This window comes from Alligator sinensis, unplaced genomic scaffold (genome assembly GCF_000455745.1).
Source record: "Alligator sinensis unplaced genomic scaffold, ASM45574v1 scaffold760_1, whole genome shotgun sequence".
Classification (NCBI taxonomy): Eukaryota; Metazoa; Chordata; order Crocodylia; family Alligatoridae; genus Alligator; species Alligator sinensis.
Window position 1 is genome coordinate 2,075,653 of NW_005841989.1, and position 22,371 is coordinate 2,098,023.

The following is a 22,371-nucleotide window of genomic DNA, read 5'->3' on the forward strand; positions in this document are numbered from 1 at the left end:
GAACCTTTCCACTGCCTGCCGTTCTTGCATGCATCCCCCCCCAGCCACTGGCTTCTTTACTTTTCATTCCATCCAGGAAGAGCACACACCAGCTGCTGAAACTTCCTTAGCCCGACGAAGGGTTTTTGAATCCAAAAGCTTGCTTAATAATTGTTTTCCAACTATTTAAGTTGGTCTAATAAAAGATATCAGATTCACCCAAAGAACCTTGTCTGCCTAAATCATAGTTAGGTGCCTAAATACACAGGAGGATCTAGGCCAAAGGACTTTGGATCGTCTGGAACTTGTCCACAGTAGGCTTTAAAACAAAGTACTAGACTATGCTTAGCCATGCCAAAGTAAACCTGGAGTCACTGCACTCAGGTTCATGCGGAGCAATGTAAACTGGATCCTGTAGGGATGAGGGGTCAGGGGTTGGACATGGGCAGGGGGCGATGCGATTGCACTGTGTGTGTATGTGTGAGAAGTCAGGCAGCAGCATCTGCTCATGTTGGCAGCTGGAAAACAGGGACTAGCGGTTTCATTAGTCAGTGAGAGGCCTGTGGGAGCATTTCAGGAGAGGTGGATACAGGGCAGAAGGGTGCATGGACAGTGCTGCCCAGGGAACAATAGGCAGGTTTACAGACATGGAGGAGCCTGTTCCAGGCAGCACAGGTGGCAGCTCCCAGGAACAGAATTGTAAAGGCATCAGACAGGCACTGGGAAGGAATAAATACTCCAGTAAACAGACATTCAGCAGGCAGGTGGATGGGCCCACATGAGCTGCGTGACCTCGCACTGCCCCCTGATGTTGCTGTGTTCTGTGTGTGGTGCAGGCTGTAACTTCTCAAGCAGCATCTCTCCCTGGTGGGTGGTGCTATTACTGTGTGATATAGATCGTTTCTCTTAGAAAAGAGCTACAAATGCTGCCAGACTGTCTTGCAGGGAGGTTTAGCATTTGAGGAAAGACTACACCGCAGAGATCATTCTATCCCCTAAATAGCATTTAACCAGGGTTTTAAGGCAAAGCTATAACAAACATGAGCACAGTCTCCTTTACTGGGAGCATCTACACATGCATTAATGTGCTTTTACTAATGCACATTAAATATAGTACCTCCAATATGAGGCACTAAATAAATGTGCATTAGGCTGTGCTAATGCACAGTAGCACAAGCACATACTTTTTAGGTGATATTTAATGGACAGTAGCCAGTTCTACTGTGCATTAGCATATTAGCATGGTTTTTTAATAGGCTACTGTGCATTAAAACGCATGTGTAGATGTGTCCACTGTGTGTTTGTTGGAAAGGAGCTTAGTTCTCATAGAAGCAGAAGGCACAGTTTGGTGCTCAGATACCCTGGTGACGGCACCCTAGACAGATACCCTGTGGCCCACACCTCTTGTTGGCCCATCCTACCCACACTGCATCCTCAGTCCTGCCAGGGCCCTCCCAGCCTGTCCTGGAGCACTTGCTGCTGTTCCTGTCATGAGCTTTGATCCAGCTCTGCCAACATACTGGGACCCTAGAATGCTCTGCTGCTTCTCTATATGGCATAAAGTGCACCCTCAGCAAGTTTGCAGATGACACCAACCTGTGGGGGAGTAGTAGATACTCTGGAGGGTAGGGCTAGGATTTAGAGTAACCTAGACAAATTGAAGGACTGGGCCAAAAGGAATCTCATGAGGTTCAACAAGGACAAGTGGAACAATCCCATGCCGCGGTAAAGGCTGAGGACTGACTGGCTGGGCAGCAGCTCTGCAGAAAAGGGCCTGGGGGTGACAGTGGACAATAAGCTGAATATGATCCAGGAGTGTGCCATTGTTGCCAAGAAGGCTAATGGCATCCTGGGCTGCATTGGTAGGTGTGTTGCCAGTAAGTCAAGGGAAGTGATTATTCCCCTCTATTCAGCACTGGTGAGGTCACATCTGGAGTACTGGGTTCAGTTTCAGGCCATCACTCCAGAAGGGATATGGACAAATTGGAGAGAGTCCAGTGGAAGACAACAAAAATGGTGAGGGGGCTGAGGGACATGACTTATGAACAAAGGCAGAAGGAACTGGTCTTGTTTACTCTAGAGGAGAAAAGACTAAGAGGGGATTTAATAGCAGCCTTCAGCTATGTGAAAGGTGTTCAAAAGAGGACGGAGCTGGACTGTTCTCAGCGGTGGCAGATGACAGAACAAGGAGCAATGGTCTCAAGTTGCAGCAAGGGGAGTTTAGGTTAAATATTAGGAAGAATTTTCTCAGTAGGAGGGTAGTAACATACTGGAACAGGTTACCCAGAGCGGTGGTGGAAACTCCATCCTTGGAGGTTTTCAAAACCCAACTGGGCAAAGCTTTGGCTGGGATGATCTAGTTGGAGATGGTCCTGCTTTGAGCAGGGGGTTGGACTAGATGACCTCCTGAGGTCCCTTCCAAACCTAATTTTCTACGATTCTTTGATTCTATGATAGTTCAGCCCAGTCCTGACCTGAAGCGCATGTTACTCATTGTACCAGAAGAGACTTTGGGTCTGGCGTTCATCCTGATTGGGCTAGATATCAGGCTTGTACATTCAAGCATGTGATTATAGTTCTTGCACACTTACCCACTCCCTTACTTTCATGCTATGTCCAGTTCCCTGCCATGGGCTGGGACTGCAGTACTGTCACATTGGGCCACTGAAGATCTCCAGATGGTGAGATCTAGAGCAAGGGGAGCACTCCAAAATGGACCTTGGTGCCCAGGAAGCAAGATGTCACTGTTGTGCATAATGGGAGACATCTGGGGCAATCATCCAAATGAAAAGCATGCCGTGGTAACCAACATCCCCCCCAGGCAGGTAGCTCTGTCCCACCTCAGCACTATTGCCAGTTCCTTCCTTCTACCACTGCAGTAGCTGCCATCTCACCAAAAGTGATAGCTCCCAGCCCTGTCTGAGACCCTGGGTGCATCTACACAAGATGCTATCTGTGCAGTAGCTGAATAATACTGCACAGTAGCGCATCACAGCACCAACAATACTAATATGCTGTTGGGCAGTATTATAGGCTGCTGTGCAGTAGTGTCACTTAAAAGGTGTTTGCCAGCACTACTGTGCAGTAACTCTGTTTACTGCAAATGTATTTATTACTTGAATATACAAGTACTAAATAAATGCACAGTAGCCACTGCACAGTAACTTCTCATGTAGACAAGCCCACTGGGTCCTACAGTGGGTAAGAAAGAGCCCCAAAGAGATCCACGCCCTCCAGAGAGGGCAGTGCCCTGGCTGTGGAGGATAAACTTCCTTGGGTGTCTGATGTCCTCCAGCACAGCTCACAAGGGCCTAGGACACCCCAAAAGAGACCAGAGGAAGGATCCTAGTGAAGTCTCTCAGCTAGTGAGGATAGGGAGCCATGGGCCAAGACCGGGGTAACTGCTAGGGCACAGGCTGCGGGGAAGGTGGTGGGTGCCCTTGCCTGATGTAAGTGGAGAGTCCAAGACAAGCAGGAAGGCAGCAGAGGATGGACCAGGGGAAACATGCTGCCTGGAGTCTGTGGGAGAGAAGAAGTCTAGTCTGCAAGCTGAGGAGGTCCAGAAGCTAGTGGGATAAAGATGAAATGGAGAGAGGGATCCACAACAGATGATGAAAGCAGGGCTTCAGTGCCACAGGGGAATGCAGTCCATAAACCTAAGTGAGAAGGGAAGAAGCAGGACCAGCCTCAGAGGAGTAGGGGAGAGACGTACCCATTTCAGCAGAGAATGGCAAGGTGAGGGCAACCTTGAACAGCTCTATCCCCAATGGATATTGCAAGGGATTGGAAACACACTGATCTCCCTTACAGGGCATGACACACAAAACGTGACTTGATTTCAGCCCTGGAGTTAGTGCTGGAATCCCCCCCAAACTCTTTTCCATCCACCTGGCTTCTCACACCAAGTAACCAGCCTTGTCCTGCAGGCCTTCTGGCTGCTGTCTCAGAGTCCCAGATCCAATTTTCATAGGCCACATGCCCTTTCCCTTGTCACTGTCTGCTCTGCAGTTAATTTCTGCTTTTATTGCACCCAAGCTCAAAGACATTTCATGTCTCCTGCTATCAGCAGGTTCTTAGCAAGGAGCCAATGTGCTGCTGAACACCGTGGGTGAGTTTAAATGCCCTACCTGCCAGCAGCAAATCTGTTTTGGCAAGAACAAATCCACCACCCACGTTCCCTTTACACACCCTGCTCTCTGAGCCCCTGCAATATCACCTCCTCTATTAGCATGAATACGCTCTCTGTATTGCAACAAGCCAGGTGGAGGAGAGAAATATGAAGTCAAACTACCCTTGCATGCCCTCAACTCCCAGCATGCAGTGCAACAGACAGCACTAATTAAAACTGAAAAAGACTGACCTCTCCCTATACCAGTTCGGGTGAAATTAATTAAAATCTAGGCCATTCACTTGTAATCTTTTGTTGCTAACTCCAATCTCCCCAAACCCTTCTGTCTTCTGTGAGCTAGGTTGGTCTTTTCCCTGGGGAATCAAGGGTTAAGCCCTCTTCATTTCAGACCAGCCAATAGCTGTTGGAGAGGAGGAATAACAATCTCTTTTTTTTTAATATCTGTGTTTGTGTTTGTATTAATTCCAAAGCCAAGCACTCACACTGCATACAGACGGCAGATCCATCCCAAATGAGATGCTGAGACTTCCTGTGCATCTTAAGTAGGTGATGTAGAAAGGTCTCAGAGGAGGAGGCTTTGTCCCATCCACAGTGCATTCAGAAGGGATGGTTTCATACTACTCAGGGCCAGTGGGAACAGGGCAGTGTCTTTAATTATCTTAATTTAATCACAGCTCTCATGAGAATTTGTGTTCCATCTTCTGTCCAAGCCCCAGTGCTTGGAGTCAGAAGCCCAGCTGAACAGGTTTGACTTGTGCTGTCGTTGAGTTTGCAGAGCTACTGGAGGGGCATAAATCTGCCCTGCCTTGCAGAAGATTTTTACTCAAAAACACAAGTCCCTTCTATAAATTCCTTCCTTTGCGTAATGACCAGGGAGACAGCATTGGGCTTTTTGAGGCAATAATCATCAGCATCCAAGCAGTAAACATTTTTTCCCAAAACTTTTTTTCAATGAAAAATACACATGCAGCAGCAGCAGCAGCAAAAACATTTGAGAATAGGAACTGAGTTTGTTTCCTTTATATTTAAAACAATTCCAAAATGCATTCTGGAAAATTTGACATGGCCATTTGTAACATTTTAAACATGAAGAATTTTGTTTTTTCAGTTTGAAACACCTTTCCATTTTGAAATATCTTTTCATTTGATTTTTAAACATTCTAACATGGTTACAAAACCTGAAATCTAAACAAAGTGTCTTGATCAACCCAAAATGAAATTGTTGTCAGATTTTGATTTGTTGGAAAGTTTTGAACTGATTTGTTTTCCACAACTCTTAAATCGCCAACATGGATATTAATATCTCATCAAGCTCTAATCACATACAAATTACACCCCCATTCAGGCTCATTTGCTCTTCTTGTGGCCTCAGGTGTCCTTTGGGGTGTTCTAGGTGACAGTTATTCATTAGTATTAGGATGCACTACAAATCTTCTCATTAGCACTACAAATTCAGTTCATGAACTAATACTCTTGGTCTAATATATTTACAATTTTTTAAGGCATTTGACTTGGGACTACATGATATTTTGATTAAGGAAAACAGAAAGATACAAAATTAACCTGACAGACATTAAATGCATTAAATGACATTGTAAATAGGGTATCATAATCACATACGTGTGATTCTAGTGATGGACCAGTTTTGGATCCTGCGCTCCTGTTTTGTCAATGACCTGAAATATTCTGTCCACTTCTGGTGTCTGCCATTCACAAAGGAGGTTGAGATGTGATTTGATCATGGTCTGTAAGCCCCAATTTGGATCTTCAGTTTAGGAGACCAAAATCCAATTGCTGGAAGTGAAACTAGGCAAATTCAGACAAGAAATTAGGGGCAAATTTTAGGGCACTTAACTATTAGAGTAACTGGCCAAGGTTTGGGGTAGATTCTCCACTGCTAGCAATGATAAAATCAAGAGTGGATGATTTCCTGACTCCGGTTCAAATAAGAATTACTTTTTATGAATTACTTCATAATGGCCTGCATTATGCCAGAGGTCAGAGTGGATGATCACGGTACTCCCTTCTGGTTTCATGATCTATTCAACTATGAATCAGAGGGCAAGTAACACCATAGCTGCTGCCCTGCACTCGGTGTTATAGGACAAAAAGCTAAACTCAACACTTTAATTCTCCACTGACCTGCAGATCATGTCAGTATTTGCACCAGTGCACAGTGGGTGTGAAACACTAACAAATCTGAGTGGTTACAATTAACACCCATCATACACTGGTGCAAACACCTGCACAGCTAGCATTTGACAACCTTTGGCAAGGCAAGTCCTAGGCATTTGGTAGCTCTGGGACATGGTGCTGTCATGCCATGGAAGCTGGTGGCCTCAACCCCATCCTTTCACATTAGCCCTTGCAAAACTCTTTATACTGCTCCTCAATGAGATTTGTAATATTCCCTCTCATTAGCATGCACTCCCTGATTAACCTAAAGTAAATGTGCAGAATGAAAGCAAGTTCAATAATAATAATTAATTAACACAAATATTAATTCTCATTATGTCTGGTGAGGTAGTTACTGCAGGGCAGCTCAGTCCCCCATGCAAAGTTCAAGAGGTGGATTCACAAAGGGCTAATTCTCCAAAGGTTACAAAGTGAGTCACTGGGAAACCCAGAAGCAGAAGCCAGGAGACTTCCGGCCTGATTCTGATGAGTGATTTCATGCCCGCGGTGGATTTGGCTTCTCTGCTCAGTTCTCTGCTAGAAGCAGTAAACCACAAATATTCCTCCTCACCTTCACTCTGAGCAAACAGGGAAATGCATGGCAAGAACGGGTGACTTTATGTTCCTTCCCAATCTTCCAGGTGCTTCAGCTATTTGGGGGAATCTTGTTACTCCTCATAGCACTGAGATGTGTCTTATACTTGTGTTATTGCTGGCTTCTATGCAGAGCAGATGAGGAATGCAACTATATCAGCATGGCAGCTTTTCACACTCATTTTGCACAGGTGTAAAAGGCAGCACAAGGTGCAAAAAGCAAGACAGTGCTTGATTCCCTGCTAACCCTCTCATGGTCTGCTCACAGGAAAACACCAACACCCCCTTCTTGGGTTGGCAAGTAAAATCAATCTCCACAGAATTGTGATCCTCAGGTGCGCAGCATAGCAGGGTTTTGGAGAAGCAGACGAGAGTCAAGTACCCAAATCCCATTGAAATTCACTGGAATTTGCATCTAACTCCCACACGGCTTCTTTGTGAACCATGAGAAGTGCAGTTCTATAGGCTATTATTGAGTTTGCAAGCTCGTCAGGGCTAGGACTGATTGCCTCTGTGTTTGTACAGTCTAGTACAAAACCACTATTTTGGTGGATCCCTAGGCACAACTGTAGGAAGCATGATTAGTAAATAATATGGAAGAGAATGCCTCTTTCAAGGAGTGTTAATTGAATCTTACTTTCTTCCATCCCTACTTCTCCCCCTGCAGACCCTCCTCCGTGACGGCAAAAGAGAAAGCATTGTGAGCACGCTCTTTATTGCTCCATCTGACATTGAGAATGGAGAAAGCATTGTCTGTCGGGCTGCTAACAAGGCCATTCCTACTGGAAAAGAGACCTCTGTCACCATCGACATACAGCGTGAGTAGATGCGATCTCTGCCTACTATTATCATTGCAGTAGCATGCGAATATCCACTCAGTGGCCGCGGCCACACAAGATGCTGACTGCACAGTCGTTACTGTGCTGTCATTTAGTACTTGTACAAATAAGTACTAAATGACCATTCAGTAATCCGAATTACTGCTCAGTAGCACCGATGAATAGCGTTTCTGTGACACCGGCTGTGCAGTAACGTCTAGTCATGGTTGCTGCCACGTAACACTACTGCGCAGTAGTCTCGGGCTACTTTGCAGTCAGCATCTCATGTAGACGCGGCCAGTGTGACTTGACTTAACCAAGGTTGGGAATGTTCCTGGACTTATTCAAACCACCAGCTTTGGGGCCAGGAAGAAATTGTGCCCTGTATCGAATAGGCAGGGAGCATTGGAGGTGTTTTGCCTGCCTATTTAATGTGGAACATGGTCCATGTCCTAGGCTCTTCTGGGTGTATTTCACCTAACAAATTCCCTGCCACTTCACGAGCTCAAGGCACTGATGGGGCCACTGGTCTCTCCTGCAGGACACTGGAGTTTTGAGGCTTTCTGTTTTTTGTAACAAACATCCTAGTTTGATACAGACTGTGAGGGTGCTTTGTGTTGCGGCGTACAGGAGGAGCCAGACCAAGCCTTCTGTTGTACCCTCTCAGATTCAACATCTGTTCCATATTTGCATGTGATTGTGGGGGCAGGACTTGGTTTTCTATCCCAGTCCTGCATTCCTCTACTTAACCAGTCCTCTTATGGCAGCATATGACTATCATTGGCCACCAGTGGTATGCTCGTACCAAGCCGGCCTATTAGGATGGTGTCTACCAAGCAGGGACTTGCCTGAGGCCACCCCCTTACAAACCAGTTCATTCTTCTGTAGCACAGTATGGGCAGGATTTGAATCAGCTACCTAGAGCTCTGTGTCTGAGTTTAAAGGGACCTCAAAGCAGCATTAGATTTGTCATCACCTGCTGTTGAGATTCTGTTAGTTTAGGAGAAAATTTAAGGGCTCGGGAAAATGTTTAAAGGGAGGTGTGATATTCCCTGCCAGCACACGACCTAACCCACGATACAGAACTTTTGTAGACATATTCGTTCTTGCATTCAGGCTCCCAGTGACAGTCCAGTCTAACACAATCCATTTAGAGCTCAAGCTTTCCAGGTGCCTGGAGAGAAGGAGGCTGCCCAAACTTTCCCAGAGAGCCACTAAGCAAAACTTTCCTTCCCTAGCAATTGAGATACATCTTGGATCCCACACTTGTTCCTTTTCAATATCTGTTGCCATAGGGCCTCTCCTGACCCTTCTCCAGCCCCACTTCATCTGCACACACAATTCCTGCAGCTGTATTTACCAACAATTTGCAATTGCAGGGTGTTAAATATTAGCATGCCAGCTGCTTTCCTGAGTCCAATTAAGACTGGCTGAGCAAACTTGAGCACAGCATAAAATTCTGCATTTAAGACTTCCAGCTTTTCTGCCAGAAGATTAACAGGCTCTCAGGTCTCTCCGTAGCGTGTCCTGACAGAACCAGCAAGATAAAATGAGATAATGGCACGGGTTATTTCACAGCCGGCAAACAGTTACAACAGCTACGGACATACACACACACACACACAGAACAACAACACAAAGCAAGAGACATCATTATACTGCACTGTACAGTACCAGGAAGGCAACGTGAGCTGAATCGCTGAATCGTTGGTGGAGTCTGTTTCAAAGGAGAAAGACCCAATAAAGAAGACCAATTTCTACTCTGAGCCATTAAATACACCATGCTGTGAAAGTAATAATAATAATATCCCATCCAGCTATTAAAAGAGTGTTGTTCTTAATAGGCTCTAATGAGGATATCAATTTACCAGTGCTGGATGGATGATGGAGGGGTATAATAATACCATGACATATTAATCAGCCTGTACTGGGCTGAATTTACCCCTAAAAGGAGACCCGGATCCAGAGTCTATGCATCTCTCAGGCATCACACACAAAGCCTAAGTCTGCACTGCCTTGCAGCATGAGGGGTGGATTTTCTGATCAGCTAAATTCATTCTGCATTGATCATGAATCACCCACAGATCACCCTGTGATAACTGCCCCTTTGGAGGGAGCAGCTCTACTATTATGCAGCGGGGAAGGCAGCATAACCAATCTAATCCCTGCTGCCCTCATGGCCTGAGCAGGAGAAGAGGGTGTAGCCAAACTCAGCTGTGCCTGTTCCCATGTGGAATTAACTGTGGGCCCGTGTCTGCTAGGAGGAAGTGACCAGGCTCCTGCTATCACAGCTGGGTCACCACAGCCACCACTGTCCTCTCAGGTGTAGCAGTCTGTGTTGTCACTGCCATCTCTCCACCCATCTGTCTGTATCTCATCTTCTGTCCACATGCTCACATGGCCCATGTCATGGCAGCTCATGCACAGAACAGGTATGAAATGCTGCCCAAACAGGAAGGTAGTGCTCCACACAGGTGCTTTGCACTAGCAGAAGTGGAGACACAGGATGAAGCGTGACAGCATGGAGTCAAGCCTGACAGTACAGGGCTGGTTGCATGGTGCATGGGATTCTGTATTGAGATGGAGTGAGTGCAGACAATCAGCATGAGTCCTAACCTGAGGAGTGGGTGATTGGTAGGACTTCCTTAGGGGGCAACTTTCACCCAATGGGGGTGAACGTTTGAGGCTCTACTTCCAACAATAGCAGGTACGTATACATTTTAATAACATGATTTCAGTCATCAGTCTTTTATCTCTAAGCTGAAATTTTCCAGGTCTGATCTCTGCCAGATGGTGATCTTCTTTTCCCCTCCCCGGCAGCTTGAGCAAAAGAGATGGTGCCCTTTTGGAGCGAGGAGGTAGTAGAGAGCATTCACAACCCCCACTGCAGGAACAGGGGAATGTAGAGAAGGCTTTCTCAGAGCTGCCTCAGCAAACCCAAATGCCTGAGGCTCAAGAGCTAAAATTTGGCTTGGAGAGAAGCTGCACTAAAGAGAAGGATGATGAGAAATCCCAAAGACACAGCTCTTCATTTGAAGAGAACAGGTTGGGCCTGATTCCCAGTTACAGAGAGGCTCGCTTACACCCCATGGACAGTGTAAAGAGCCCTTACCACAAATCTAATTTCACCTTCCTTAAGGACTGTTTGCACTGGCAGAGGGAGGAGGATGCTTAGTGGCACTGAGAAGCAGGAGCTAGTCAGCCCGTCCCACCCCAGTCTGAGCCCATGCTGCACTGTCATACTGGCCCTGATCCAGAAAAGCACTTTCGTAGGTAAGCAGCCCATTGACTGTGATGACACCAGGATCAGAGCATGCAGCCACTTGAGAGATTAGAGCCATGTTGTCTGATGTTGTGGGCATTGACGTGTGAGGCTGAAAGCATCATGCTCCTGCTGCATTCTTCAGCCTGAGACAAGTTGCAAGCAAGCCCTTGTTCCATTCGCTGCCATCCTGGGTGAAGGTCTGTGCTGTGTCCTTACCAGAACCTGCAGCTCTGGAGCAAAGGGGGCTTAAGTCATCTTTACACTCTCCAGATCCTGGGCTGCTCTGGGGGCTGGAAAGGGAGCCAGCTTTCCAAAATAAAGACAGTCCTGAGAGCCTGTGTACCTTACAGTGACCTGCCCAGACAGCCCTGTCATCCTTGCACTGCCCAGAATCCTTCTACAGCCCACCTTTCCCTTCCTCAGCCCTGCTTTCAGCATGGCCAGCCTTGCAAGGGGTTCCTTTGAGGATGGCCTTATCGAGTGTTTTATAGTACCTGCACCAGAGGAATCTTTCCTCCAACAGATATTGGACTTTCATGGCCCCTTAATGCAGAGATGAGCATCTTGCCCCCAGTGAGGGACAAAATATTGCAGGAGTTTAGATAAATCCTTCTGGCTTATAGAGGATCTCTTTTAAACCTAGAAAAATGTAAAGGGACAGACTTAAGCACCTTTATGTCAGAAAATGTCACCATTGCGTGCTGTTCATGCAACCGTAGCTCTGCTCCTCATGTGGGCTCCACTGGGAGACTGTAGGTATTGCCTGGTTGCCCTGATTTCTGCACAGCACCATGCAAAGGCAGCAGTGATGGGCAGGGATTTCCTGATGAACATTTTTCTTTTGGCAATGCCAGTTTGTCAGAAGAAAAATGTTTTCCCTCAGTATGTCAATTATGATGGAGTTTTAAATGGGGAAAAAATGGACAGGAGCGTTCTGAGAAGGTTGAAATGTTATATTTTGACCTTTTCAGAATGGAACATTTCAGTTTCCCGTTTTGAAATACCTTTTGGTTTCAATATTTTTTATTTTATATTAGATTTTTTTTAATTGAGAAGGAGGGCTTGAATGTTTTGCTCCCAGGATCTCATTAAATGGGAAAATACCAGATTTATTGGGGATAGTTTATTTTAGATCAGGAAAAAATTATAGATCTTGGAATGTCTTGTTAAATGGAAAATCCAGCTCCTGCCCACTCCCAACATCAGACCATGGCTCCACATGTTGCTACATGACAAGAACCGTGGAGAAAGCAGAAAGAAGAACTGTTTTAAGAGATGGAGTTTGCACATGTCGTCTGCCAGACAGGAGGCAGAGGGAGTGGACCCCAGAGATGTGAGGCTAGGACATCAGGAAACCTCAGCATAAAACTTTCTCCTTATATCCAAGGCTGGCAGGATTAGTTTAATAGTAACCACAGACTGGAAGAAAACTCCTTTGAAATACTTTTCAAGATGGACAGCACTCAAATGTCCTGGAGTGGAGGCAGGAACCCGGGCAGTGGCAGGCCTGAGGGGGTAGAATAGTATAGTGCTGCCCCTTTTTCCAACATCTGCAGTGATGCCATGAAAACCAGTAAGGTGTGAGAGTGCTGAGTAGCTCTGCAGGCAGGGGAGGGATCATCAGGAGTTGCAGCTTCAGCAAAGCCAGGTCCTCCTAAAGCTGATGAGAGCCAGGTGCCAGTGTGGCAGGTCAGAGCCTGCATGCTCCACAAACCTCTCCCTGCTCTGCACAGCCCTCCACCCTCCACAGTAGCACAGTAGTTTGACCAGCAAGTGTATATTGCTGCATATCTGTACCTCCTGTGCCCCATCCCTGATGCTGGCTACTCCTTGATACCATGGCCAGTAAAGGCCGTGGAGAGCATGTGCAAGCTCTTGTCCTATTTTCTTCCCTGCTCACACCCAGGCCTGCCGTGACCTTTATGTAGCCCAAGGGATTTGGCATGGGCTCTGAATAGTCCAGCCGGCCCTGCATGTACCATGCCCAGTATCAGTTTCAATGCAGCTGCACAGAAATCACTGCCCAGACCATAAGACCCAGCTTTTCCAAATAATCACCACAGTGAAGGAGGCCATCCCATGAATCCACCACTCAAATACTCACTCAGCAAAAAAGTTATTTTCTTTTCCATTTAAAAAACATCCTAAAAATTCTTCACAGTAAAAAAGTTGGGGGGGAGGGTTCCTCTTCATCTCTCCCTGTCTAAAAGTGGAGGGGAAAAATATCTTATTTCATCTGCTGCAGCGGAGGGTTTGCCTTCAAGAAATCTCATCAGGGCTCAGGATTGGTATGAGTTTAACCATGATCTGCAGTAAAATAGCTGAGTCATATGCCCCCTTTTGAAAAAAAAAACAACCCAGAGTTTGTAATGGAAACGTTAAGTGACTCCAGCTGGAACATCTGTTCAATGTGATTTCCGTTCCACCAGCCACATCAAAGCTGGCCTCCTGTGAGTTATGCGCTGAACATCACAAGTGGGATTAAAATCATGTTTAATAGTTTGATATGCCATAAACTATTTATATTGCCAGAGACTAGTGGCTGGGTGGAAATGCACATCCTGTAAGGGAGACTAGCAGAGTTATTTATGGAAATTCACATCCTGTAAGGGAGACTAGCAGAGTTATTGCTTATCCAAACCCAAAGCTTCCTCACGTGTGGCTGCTCATTTTAACACCTTCCTTTATGGGTCTAAAGGGTTTTACTTTTTATTCTTTTTTAGGCAAAAGAGCAGGCAGTGGAAGGAAAAGGATGAGAGTAGGGGATCAGCGACACCCAGTTTGGGCTGAGAACACTTTAACTGAGGTTGTCATATAACCTCAGAGTGCCATAATATTTGAAGACCTCCCAATATGTTTATCCCTACGACCCATGTAAGGTAGGGCACTGGTGTCAACCACATTTTATAGTTTCCATTGGGAAAATGAGGCACAAAGGCCAACCCCACAGAGATATTTAAGTGCCCAACTCCTCTTTAGGCACCTAACCCTCTCTGCTTTCAACAAAGGTAGGATTAGAAGGCTATGCGTGTTTGTAAAACAAGGCCAAAGATTTGTAAATCAAGGCCAAGACTAGGGCCCAGGTTCATAAGGGGTTTCAGTAGGAGCCATGTACCAAAATGTCTTTCAAATCTGGGCCAAATTCAGACATCTATATTCATAGAGAGTAAGTCAAGGAATTAGCCCTAGTTCAACTCCCTCCTGATTTATCATCCTAACTGCTGACCCATCTTTGTCTGGGGCAGGTTGGCATGGAAGTGAGCGTTGGTGATGGTGGGGCCCAAGGTGGCCATAGCTGTTAGGACCTGTGGGATTTGGCCCTGGACCTCTTACACTTTGCAGGTAAAAAGCCAAACCTGTGGCACCACCAGTCTAGCGGGGCCAAGCACCAGCCCCAGCTCAGCCAGGGCCTTCCCATGAGGTCCTCAGTGGGGGATCAGATGACCTGTATGGACGAATGGGGGCCACAAGCTCCTGATTGGAGGGCTATAAAAACCTCCCAATGTCTGCAGGGCTTGTCCCAGCATTAGTGTTGTTGCATGGGGTTGCTGTTGTAGATCTGTTTTACACTTGTTTCTGTCTTGCTCAGCTGCCTGCCCTGACTATGACATTGGCTTGACGCCCGGAAGCCTGGATAGGTACCGGGCTTTGCCTTTGGCTACTTATGCTCTGGTAAACCTCTGATTCTGGTCCTAGTGTGAACCACTAGGTATGATTCCTTATGCCTTCCTTATGGTCAGACCTTACAATAACCATTAGGTGCTTTTTGTGCAGAGATTCCCCAAATATTTTATGGACATTAGTGTATTCACCTTCACAACCCCTTTGTCTTGTATCCCCATTCTGCTGTGAATGTATCCTCCATGGACTTGGTCCTTAAAGGATGTTCCAACAAAGGAAGTAGATCCTGAGGGGCTATGTGTCTCCTATTCATCATAGCGGCTTCTTCCCAAAGACAGGCAGGAGACTTTACAAAGAGTGGTCCCAGCTTGTTGCTCTTCTATCAACTCCACTCAGTGCAGGTGTTAATGCTAGGGCTCTTCCAGATGGTGCTGTCAGGGGGCATGCTGAATATGAGAGACCCCATCCCAAGCAGACTAAGGTGCTCAAATGAGCCTTCAGATGGAGTGGGAGCTATATTGTACTCCGTTGCATGTCCATAGTGACTCGGGATGGGATTGTCTTCTTTTCAGACTAAAGTAGGGGAGTCCAGCACAGGTTCCCTCCTATTACTTTACAGGAAGTTTCCATCCCCCCTGCCCTCTCACATTCACAAACACAGGCATGGTCAATAGTGTCCATGCACTCACTTCCTCAGCAGCTGGCATCCCTGCGTAGGGAAGGAAGATCACACTCCCAGCTTTTGCTGTGACTAGTGTAGAGCTCCTTGAATGACACTGCAGAGGGCCTCAGCTTTTCTCTCTTACTTGGTCATCTTCATAACTCCTTGCAATGTACTACTTGATGTGAAAAAGGGTATAGGAACCTGCCCCATGTTTTGCTCTGGCTCTAGTTGTTGTTTATGTGGAAGAAGGAGAGAGATTATTTCCCTTAGCCCCAATTCCAAACATGCCTTGAATTTGATAGTTTGGATTTTCCCTGCCAAGCAGGAAATGAGGTAAATGGAGATCATGGCCCCAATTCTCAAAAGTACTTTAGCATGAGCCTAATTTTAAGTTATTGATGCTAATAGAGGTACTCGGATGTTTAAAGAGAGATACCTATCTTGCTTAATCAGGGCCCAGGTGGTAGTCTTGATTCTGATCATGCTAATGAATACCAGACAGATAAGTGTGTGTGTGTGCGTGTGCATGCGCATGTGTCGTGCATGTGTACCCTCCTCCCCATTGGCTGCAGGCTGAAGCAAACTGATTCAATAATTCAAATTAATTACAAGAACCCAGGCAGGAATTATTATTGTAGCCAAGTGGAATTACAGTATGAGGAGTTATCACTTATGCAAATTTCTTCTTAAAAAAAATATCCCCAGCATCTTTGTTTCTGGTGGGGAGTTGCAGAAACCTTACTGAAGTACTAGCAAGCACAATTTCACTTGTGAAAGGAAAGATCAAAGACTTTAATTCATTTCCTCCTTGCTTTTTTTATCCACATTTTTAAGTGCAGGAGGGAGCGCTGCTCATTTTAATACAAAGAGACTCCTCTGTAAATCCTAGGCACAGCTACTAAACCATCAAACAATGGGGAAGCTACTAAAAAGAAGTGTGATTCATACTTAACAAAGGAAGGTGATTAGCTGTTGTTGTATAACAATGGGAAGTGTCAGGATGCCTGCAAATGAATTAGAAGCATGCTATATATCTCTGGGCTGTTATGTTAGTGTGTCTCATTTATATTCCCAACTGCGCCCATCTTTATTGTCATTTGAATTGCACATTTTAAAATGAGATTAGGGTAAATTGAAAATACCTATAATTTCCCGTCATAATTTCCCATCCAAAAGGCAGGTGGCTTCACTTTCAACAAAGCAGGGTTCTGGCTGTGTAAATATCACACGGCCTAATGAGGTGGGAACATGGTGAAGGAGAAGGATTGCGGTATCCAGCCTCGCTGTCCGGATTGCTGTTGCTTACTACTTCTCCCTTCTGTCTTTTGGAGCCTGGTGCTGTTGACAGCTGCTGGCACCTCTCTTCACTCCTCTTAGAGACCAGCTAAGGTCACTCCCAGGGGACAACTCATGCATTTCTTTGGTATGGGTCACATGGAAGGCCCCCTGCCTTCCTATTGAGGTGAACTCAGCCCAGCTATTACTAATTAGTGCCTCCTAAGGAACCATTGCATGGGAAGAGGAGGCTACAGTAGTATCTAGGTTACGTGCTCCCACCCTGCAGGGCACTGAGGGCTATCAATTCCTGTAACCGCAGATGGACTGTCATCATCCCATCCACTGCTCCTCAGGCTCTCCCTTACTTTAGCACCAGCCTCTTCTCTGCCTTTCCACACAGTGGAGGTAACAGCCATCTCCTCTGCAGAAGAGGAGAGTCATTGGGTGACCACTCTGTGGCTTGGATGACATCAGTGCCTGTTATTCTTGCAACACCGTGCCCATCTGTGCATTCTGGTTCTAAAAGCATGAGCTTACAGCCAGAGCTAATAAGTCACAAATGACTCCATACGGCTCAGCCCACCATGAGAGGAGGACAGATGTCTGCACAGGGCAGTCTGTGAAGAATGTGTATTGCCTGGGAAACACAGGACAATGTTCTGCATCCAAGTTGTTACACAGAAACTCAAGCAAAGATGGCCAGAATCGTCCTCTCCAGCCTGAAAATGTATAAAGTCCCTGTTGTAACCTAGAGGGGTTATTCTTTCCAGTTCACGGTGAGAGGCAGGGCAGTTGGGTGAGAGAGAAATATGCCCATGTAATAGGAATACATGGAGGCTGATGTCTTCCAAGGCTGTTAACCTTTCCATCACTGAAAAGGCTGGATTTAAAGGAGATGAACTGAGGAAGCAGTGCAGTGAGTGCTGCAAGACATCCCATTCTTTGTCTTCAAATTTCTAATGGGGGAGCCACACTGGGGAGCATCTGTCTCGTATTTGCTGACACTGCCAGAAAGCTTCAATGGTGGGATACCAAGCCTTGAAATCAGTCGCATTGCCATCTGTTCTGTTGTGCGGTTCACATAGACAGTCTTGGTCACGAGAGATGTGTGCTTGGGTTATTGTACAAATTAGAACCGCCCATAACTCAACGTTTCTGCAGGAGTGGAGCAGACGGGGGAGAAGACTGTTTATGGTGTGTGAAGAATAAAACGGGCTTTCGCCAGTTCTTTATAATGGACCATTTTACAGTTGCCTGGTGCACAAGGCCATACTGATTCAACAGGACAAATATGTTGTCCTGTCCAATGAACCTGTGGCTGCAGAAGGCACTAGATCCTAGGAGGGTGAGTGCAGAGAGTTGCAGCATCAGCTAATGTTCCCTCCTACCCTGCCCTGACAACACGTCCTGCATGAAAGCATGAGCTCAGTTGCCATACACACTAGAGTCTCTGCTACATCACATCCTCTCACCTGCTCAGTCTGGGTACAGGGACAGTTGGCTGACAAATGAAAACTTGGCTCCAGTAAACTCCATGGCTAAATTTCTGCTGCCTTCAGTACAGCCATATATCTTGTGAATAAATGTAGTGCAATGTCCAGGGCAATAAAAATAGCACCTTTCATCAGCACAGCATTCTCAGACATGCACAGTTCAGGGGGAAATCTGTAAGAGCCGAGTCTTCCCTTGGTTTAAATCATTATAGCGTCTTTGACGCCAGCAGAGTCATACAGAGCCATCTGCTTAGGATTTGGCCCATGCTTTTCACTTATCTCATTCTCTGTGACTCAGATTGGGCCCAGTTTATTTCACAGATAAAAATCCAAAATGGTCTCATTAATCTTCCATGAGGCTTGCAGTCATGCTCAGCAGAGGGTCTGAGAGGTACCATTCCAAATGGCAGCGCTAATCAAGATCCACATGGATGTCCTCTGCATAGCACATGGCATGAATCAGCCCCATTCGGGTCCTGTCGACAGGGTTTGCTTTTCATTTGCCTTTGCAAGGGAGACAGGTGTCTCATGAATAAATGATTGTCAGTCAGATGATGAGCGGGAAAGCGCTGAGCATCTAGGCTCTGCTCCCACTTCCTGGAAATCTGAAACTTCATTAGGGACAGACCCCACGCTATACAGGAGCCCCAGCTCAGCTTGCTCATCTGATTAACATTAATGAGAAGCAGTCCACTTCAAGAGCTGTAATGAAACAGACTCTACTGCCTATCTCCCATCCAGTGGAAATGCAAAACTAGTCCCTTTCTCTCCGAGGCCCTGTCCAAGCTTGTAGAACCTCAGTGCCATTGCCACCCACCATACTGCAAGACCAAACGTGGTCTCCTCTTTTGGCAGCATCACTCATATTGCCCCATATGAACACAGGTACAAACCTGAGCCTCCTGTCAGCAGGTTCCTAAAGGACAGCCAGAGAGAAGCTCTGTTGTCAAGATGTGTGTGGCTTGAGGTCTTATGAGAACACAAGCTAGTAATAGAGAATAAGGCATCTATGTTGATTCTGTCACATGACTCACCCATAATCCTGGCACATAAAGTTGGCTTTGGAAAGGACCAATTTCTGCCCCAGAGCAGTCTACAAAACATACACAATAGATGCCTTCCTGGTCATACTGTAGCCCTGTGTCCTGGCCTATCCTTGGTGAACACTTCACTGAGGACCCGTCTCTTCGCAAAGTGTCCTCAAGTCTTGAACCTACTCCTGCTGGTATCTGAGTCAGAGACTGGTGCTGCTTTTGGATTTCAAAATGAAGCTTTTGTAGCAGGATACAGTATCCAGTTTTGCAGACAAAATCACTGCACAAGCTTGCATATCACAAGTCAGGCTTCCAGCACATGACCTTAAAGAGAGCTCTTTTCATGGGGTCTACAAGTAGCAGATCCCGTGTCCTCAATATGGGACAGACACTGTCTGGGAATATCACAGAATGAGAGAGAGAGAGAGAGAGAACTAGGTAGTTATATAAAATCTAGCCAGGAATAATCTTGACTTCTTCAACTTATTGACAGTCAAGCTCTACATTTTTTTTTTAACTAAACGGCGTATGAACATAGGAATTGTTAAATTGAATCAGGTGGAATGAACCAGACGGATCTAGTCCAGTGTCTTCTACTACTGATCAATACCAGATATTTTAAGGAAGGTCTCAGAACCTAAGAATAACAGACATAGGATAATCTATCTTTCTTATAAGGTCTCATTCTGCTCTCTAAAAGTCTGAGATCAGCTTAAAACTAAAGAGGAGGTTCATTTTCCCTTCCAAAATTTGTTCTCATTAATAGCGGTAACTATGGATATTCTTGATGTCTTTATATATGTCCAGTCCCTTTTGAACCTTCCTCCTGCCTTTCTTCCTTGTTTTCTCTTTTCTTTCACTCTCCTCTGAATTGTGTTTGGCACTAAGTATTTTAGATGCTTATCATGTAAAAGGAAAAAAAGAAAAAGAGCACCCTTCTCAAAAGCCGAAAGGCCTGTGACACCAATATGGACTTGGCAGCGATGATTAGACTGATGAAAGAGCATAAATGCCACTTTCAAGTTAACAGATGCACAAAAAAAAAAAAATCATCATTACACAGTGTGATATTAAATGGAAACATTTCAAAACAAAAAATTTATTTCCTTAAATGGGAATCAGAGGCTCCCTTTATTATTTTGATGTGAAATATTATGCCTAAGCATGTGCACGCATTAAAGCCTGGTAGATTGAAAAAACTCCCACTCAGTGTGGGAACATTATCAGGTCCCATGCAGTGGGGGAGTGCCTGGCTTGGAAGGAGTTTTTAGATCCTTCAGGAATGCAAGATGATAAGAGCAAACCCATATAATGAGTAGGGAGATTATTTTTCTATTCTTATACTGTGGTCATCATTGGAGGGCATTAAGCAACTGCGACTAACACCTGTCGCGTATTTGTTTGTGCGTCTTCCCCCAAGGGGGAGAAGCATACACCAGAAAAGGTATTGTCTCGGAAGGATGGATGGACAGACAGACAGATTGATAGACAGCACCTTCACTGGCTATGTATCCACAAACACCCAAGCATATGATTTAGAGGAAAATCTTCTGGCACCAGATCCTCAGCCAATTATTAAATCTGCAGTTTCCTTGCCACCAATGGAGTCAGACTGATCTACACACCGAGGCACTGACCAGCGCTTTTTGGTTGTTTTCTCCTTTTTTTGTGATTTGAATATGGCCTGATTTGGACCAGAGATAAAAATCTTAGTTTCTCTCATTCATTTCCCATGAGATCTGCAGCCCTCCTGCAGGTTTCCTCACATGCACATACATGTGGATTCATGTTCATAGTCTGGAAGACAAGAACAGACCACAGAAATGGCCCTTGTACTTGAAGTCATGATGACCCTTGATTACTGCGGGAGTTCATTTTGCTATCCTGGGCCAGTGTTGCCCTTTATGCTCTGGGGAGGGCCTCGAAGTGAACGCCTGATAGGTAGAAGAGAACCCACTCCCAGAACAAACCTGGTTCAGGTCAGTTGTGGCCACCCGTTGTTATGGTCCATCAGCTGTTTGGCCACTCGGTCACAACCAGGAAGCTGCTAGAGCACAAGGGTCATGTTCTGTTGCATCGTTAGGTGTCTAAGTGCTACTTAGCATTCACCAGGTAGATGGACAAGAACCCCTTATGCTAACTTCAGATCCTATTTCCCTCTGCACGACTAGACTTACATAACAGAGAGACAGGGGCTTTGTGTTCCTTTAAGGAAGAAACAGACTACCGAGGGGGCACTGCAGGCCAGACAGGTGCAGCAGGACAGTTGGGCCTATTGGTGGGCACCTGCAGGCAGCCCAGGCAGATATAAGCTGCCCTGGGCAGATATAAGCTGGCTAGCTGGGGTTGGCTGCCCCAGGGTGAAGAGCTCCTGGCAGCAGGGCTCCTGAAGGGGCTGTGGTGCTGCCTGTGGATCCCCGATGAGGCTCGGGGAGCTCACTAGGATGTACCCTGGGGCTGGGGGGCTATCCTAGCTGAGCGGTGAGGGAAAGTTTTCCCTCTTATGGGGCAGAGAGCTGCTCTCCCTTTATGTTTATGTCAGCGCCCAGAGGCTTAGGTTTATGTTATAGCAAAACGGATGCTTTAAATTGGGACTGTATGGGTGGCATATGGAGGTCCCATTAGTGCCAGGGGGGCATGCAGTCACCTTGAGCCCTGCCAGGGGCAGGCTCAAGTGACTGTCGAGGCTGGAGCACGCAGAGACTGAGGTCACAGCCAGACAGGGGCCAGGGGCCTGGCACCTGGAAGGGCTAGACCAGATCTAGTGCCTCAAAGTCAGGTCCAACACAGCGGGCCCAGGATAAAAGGCTGAGAGAGAGTAAAAGGGTGGAGGCCAAAGCCCCAGCAAGTGAACAATTCTAATATAATAAAAGCCTTAATCTGTCTGTCTGTAACGCTTTTGCCCAACTGCGCATGCGCCAACTGGCTGTGCTGGCCAAGTGGGCGAAGGTGGGCCTGGCTGAGTTAAAACGGGAGCCCCTTTGCCACGCCACCTCCTCCTGCAGCCTCCCATGCAGGGGCTCCCCCACCCCACCTCGCACATCAGAAATAAATAATAAGAAATAAATCAATTGGGAATCACAATTTAACAGCCTCCTCCAGCCTCCCCACAGCAGCTCCCTCAGCCACTTTTCCCACCCCTGGAAAATCAATTAATTGGTCTTTGCACTTGATAAGTGATGGGGCCAGCTCAGGAAAAGCAGGAGAGGGAGGCACGATTGGCTGCCCACCCGGACTGCAGGGATCCAAGTTTGCCCCGCTGCCAGGGAAGTTTGGTGGCAGGGAACACATGCCCCCCGCCCCCCCGGCAGCCCCCGCCTC

General features: G+C 46.4%; 1 protein-coding gene across 1 annotated transcript in view; it reads left to right on the forward strand.

Annotated features, from left to right (window-relative positions):
• KIRREL3 (kirre like nephrin family adhesion molecule 3) overlaps positions 1 to 22,371 on the forward strand; it is a 357,023-nt gene that overhangs the window by 145,630 nt on the left and 189,022 nt on the right. The window contains 1 exon segment of the mRNA XM_006021359.1: positions 7,545 to 7,695. Within this exon segment, the coding sequence (XP_006021421.1) occupies positions 7,545 to 7,695 (151 nt within the window).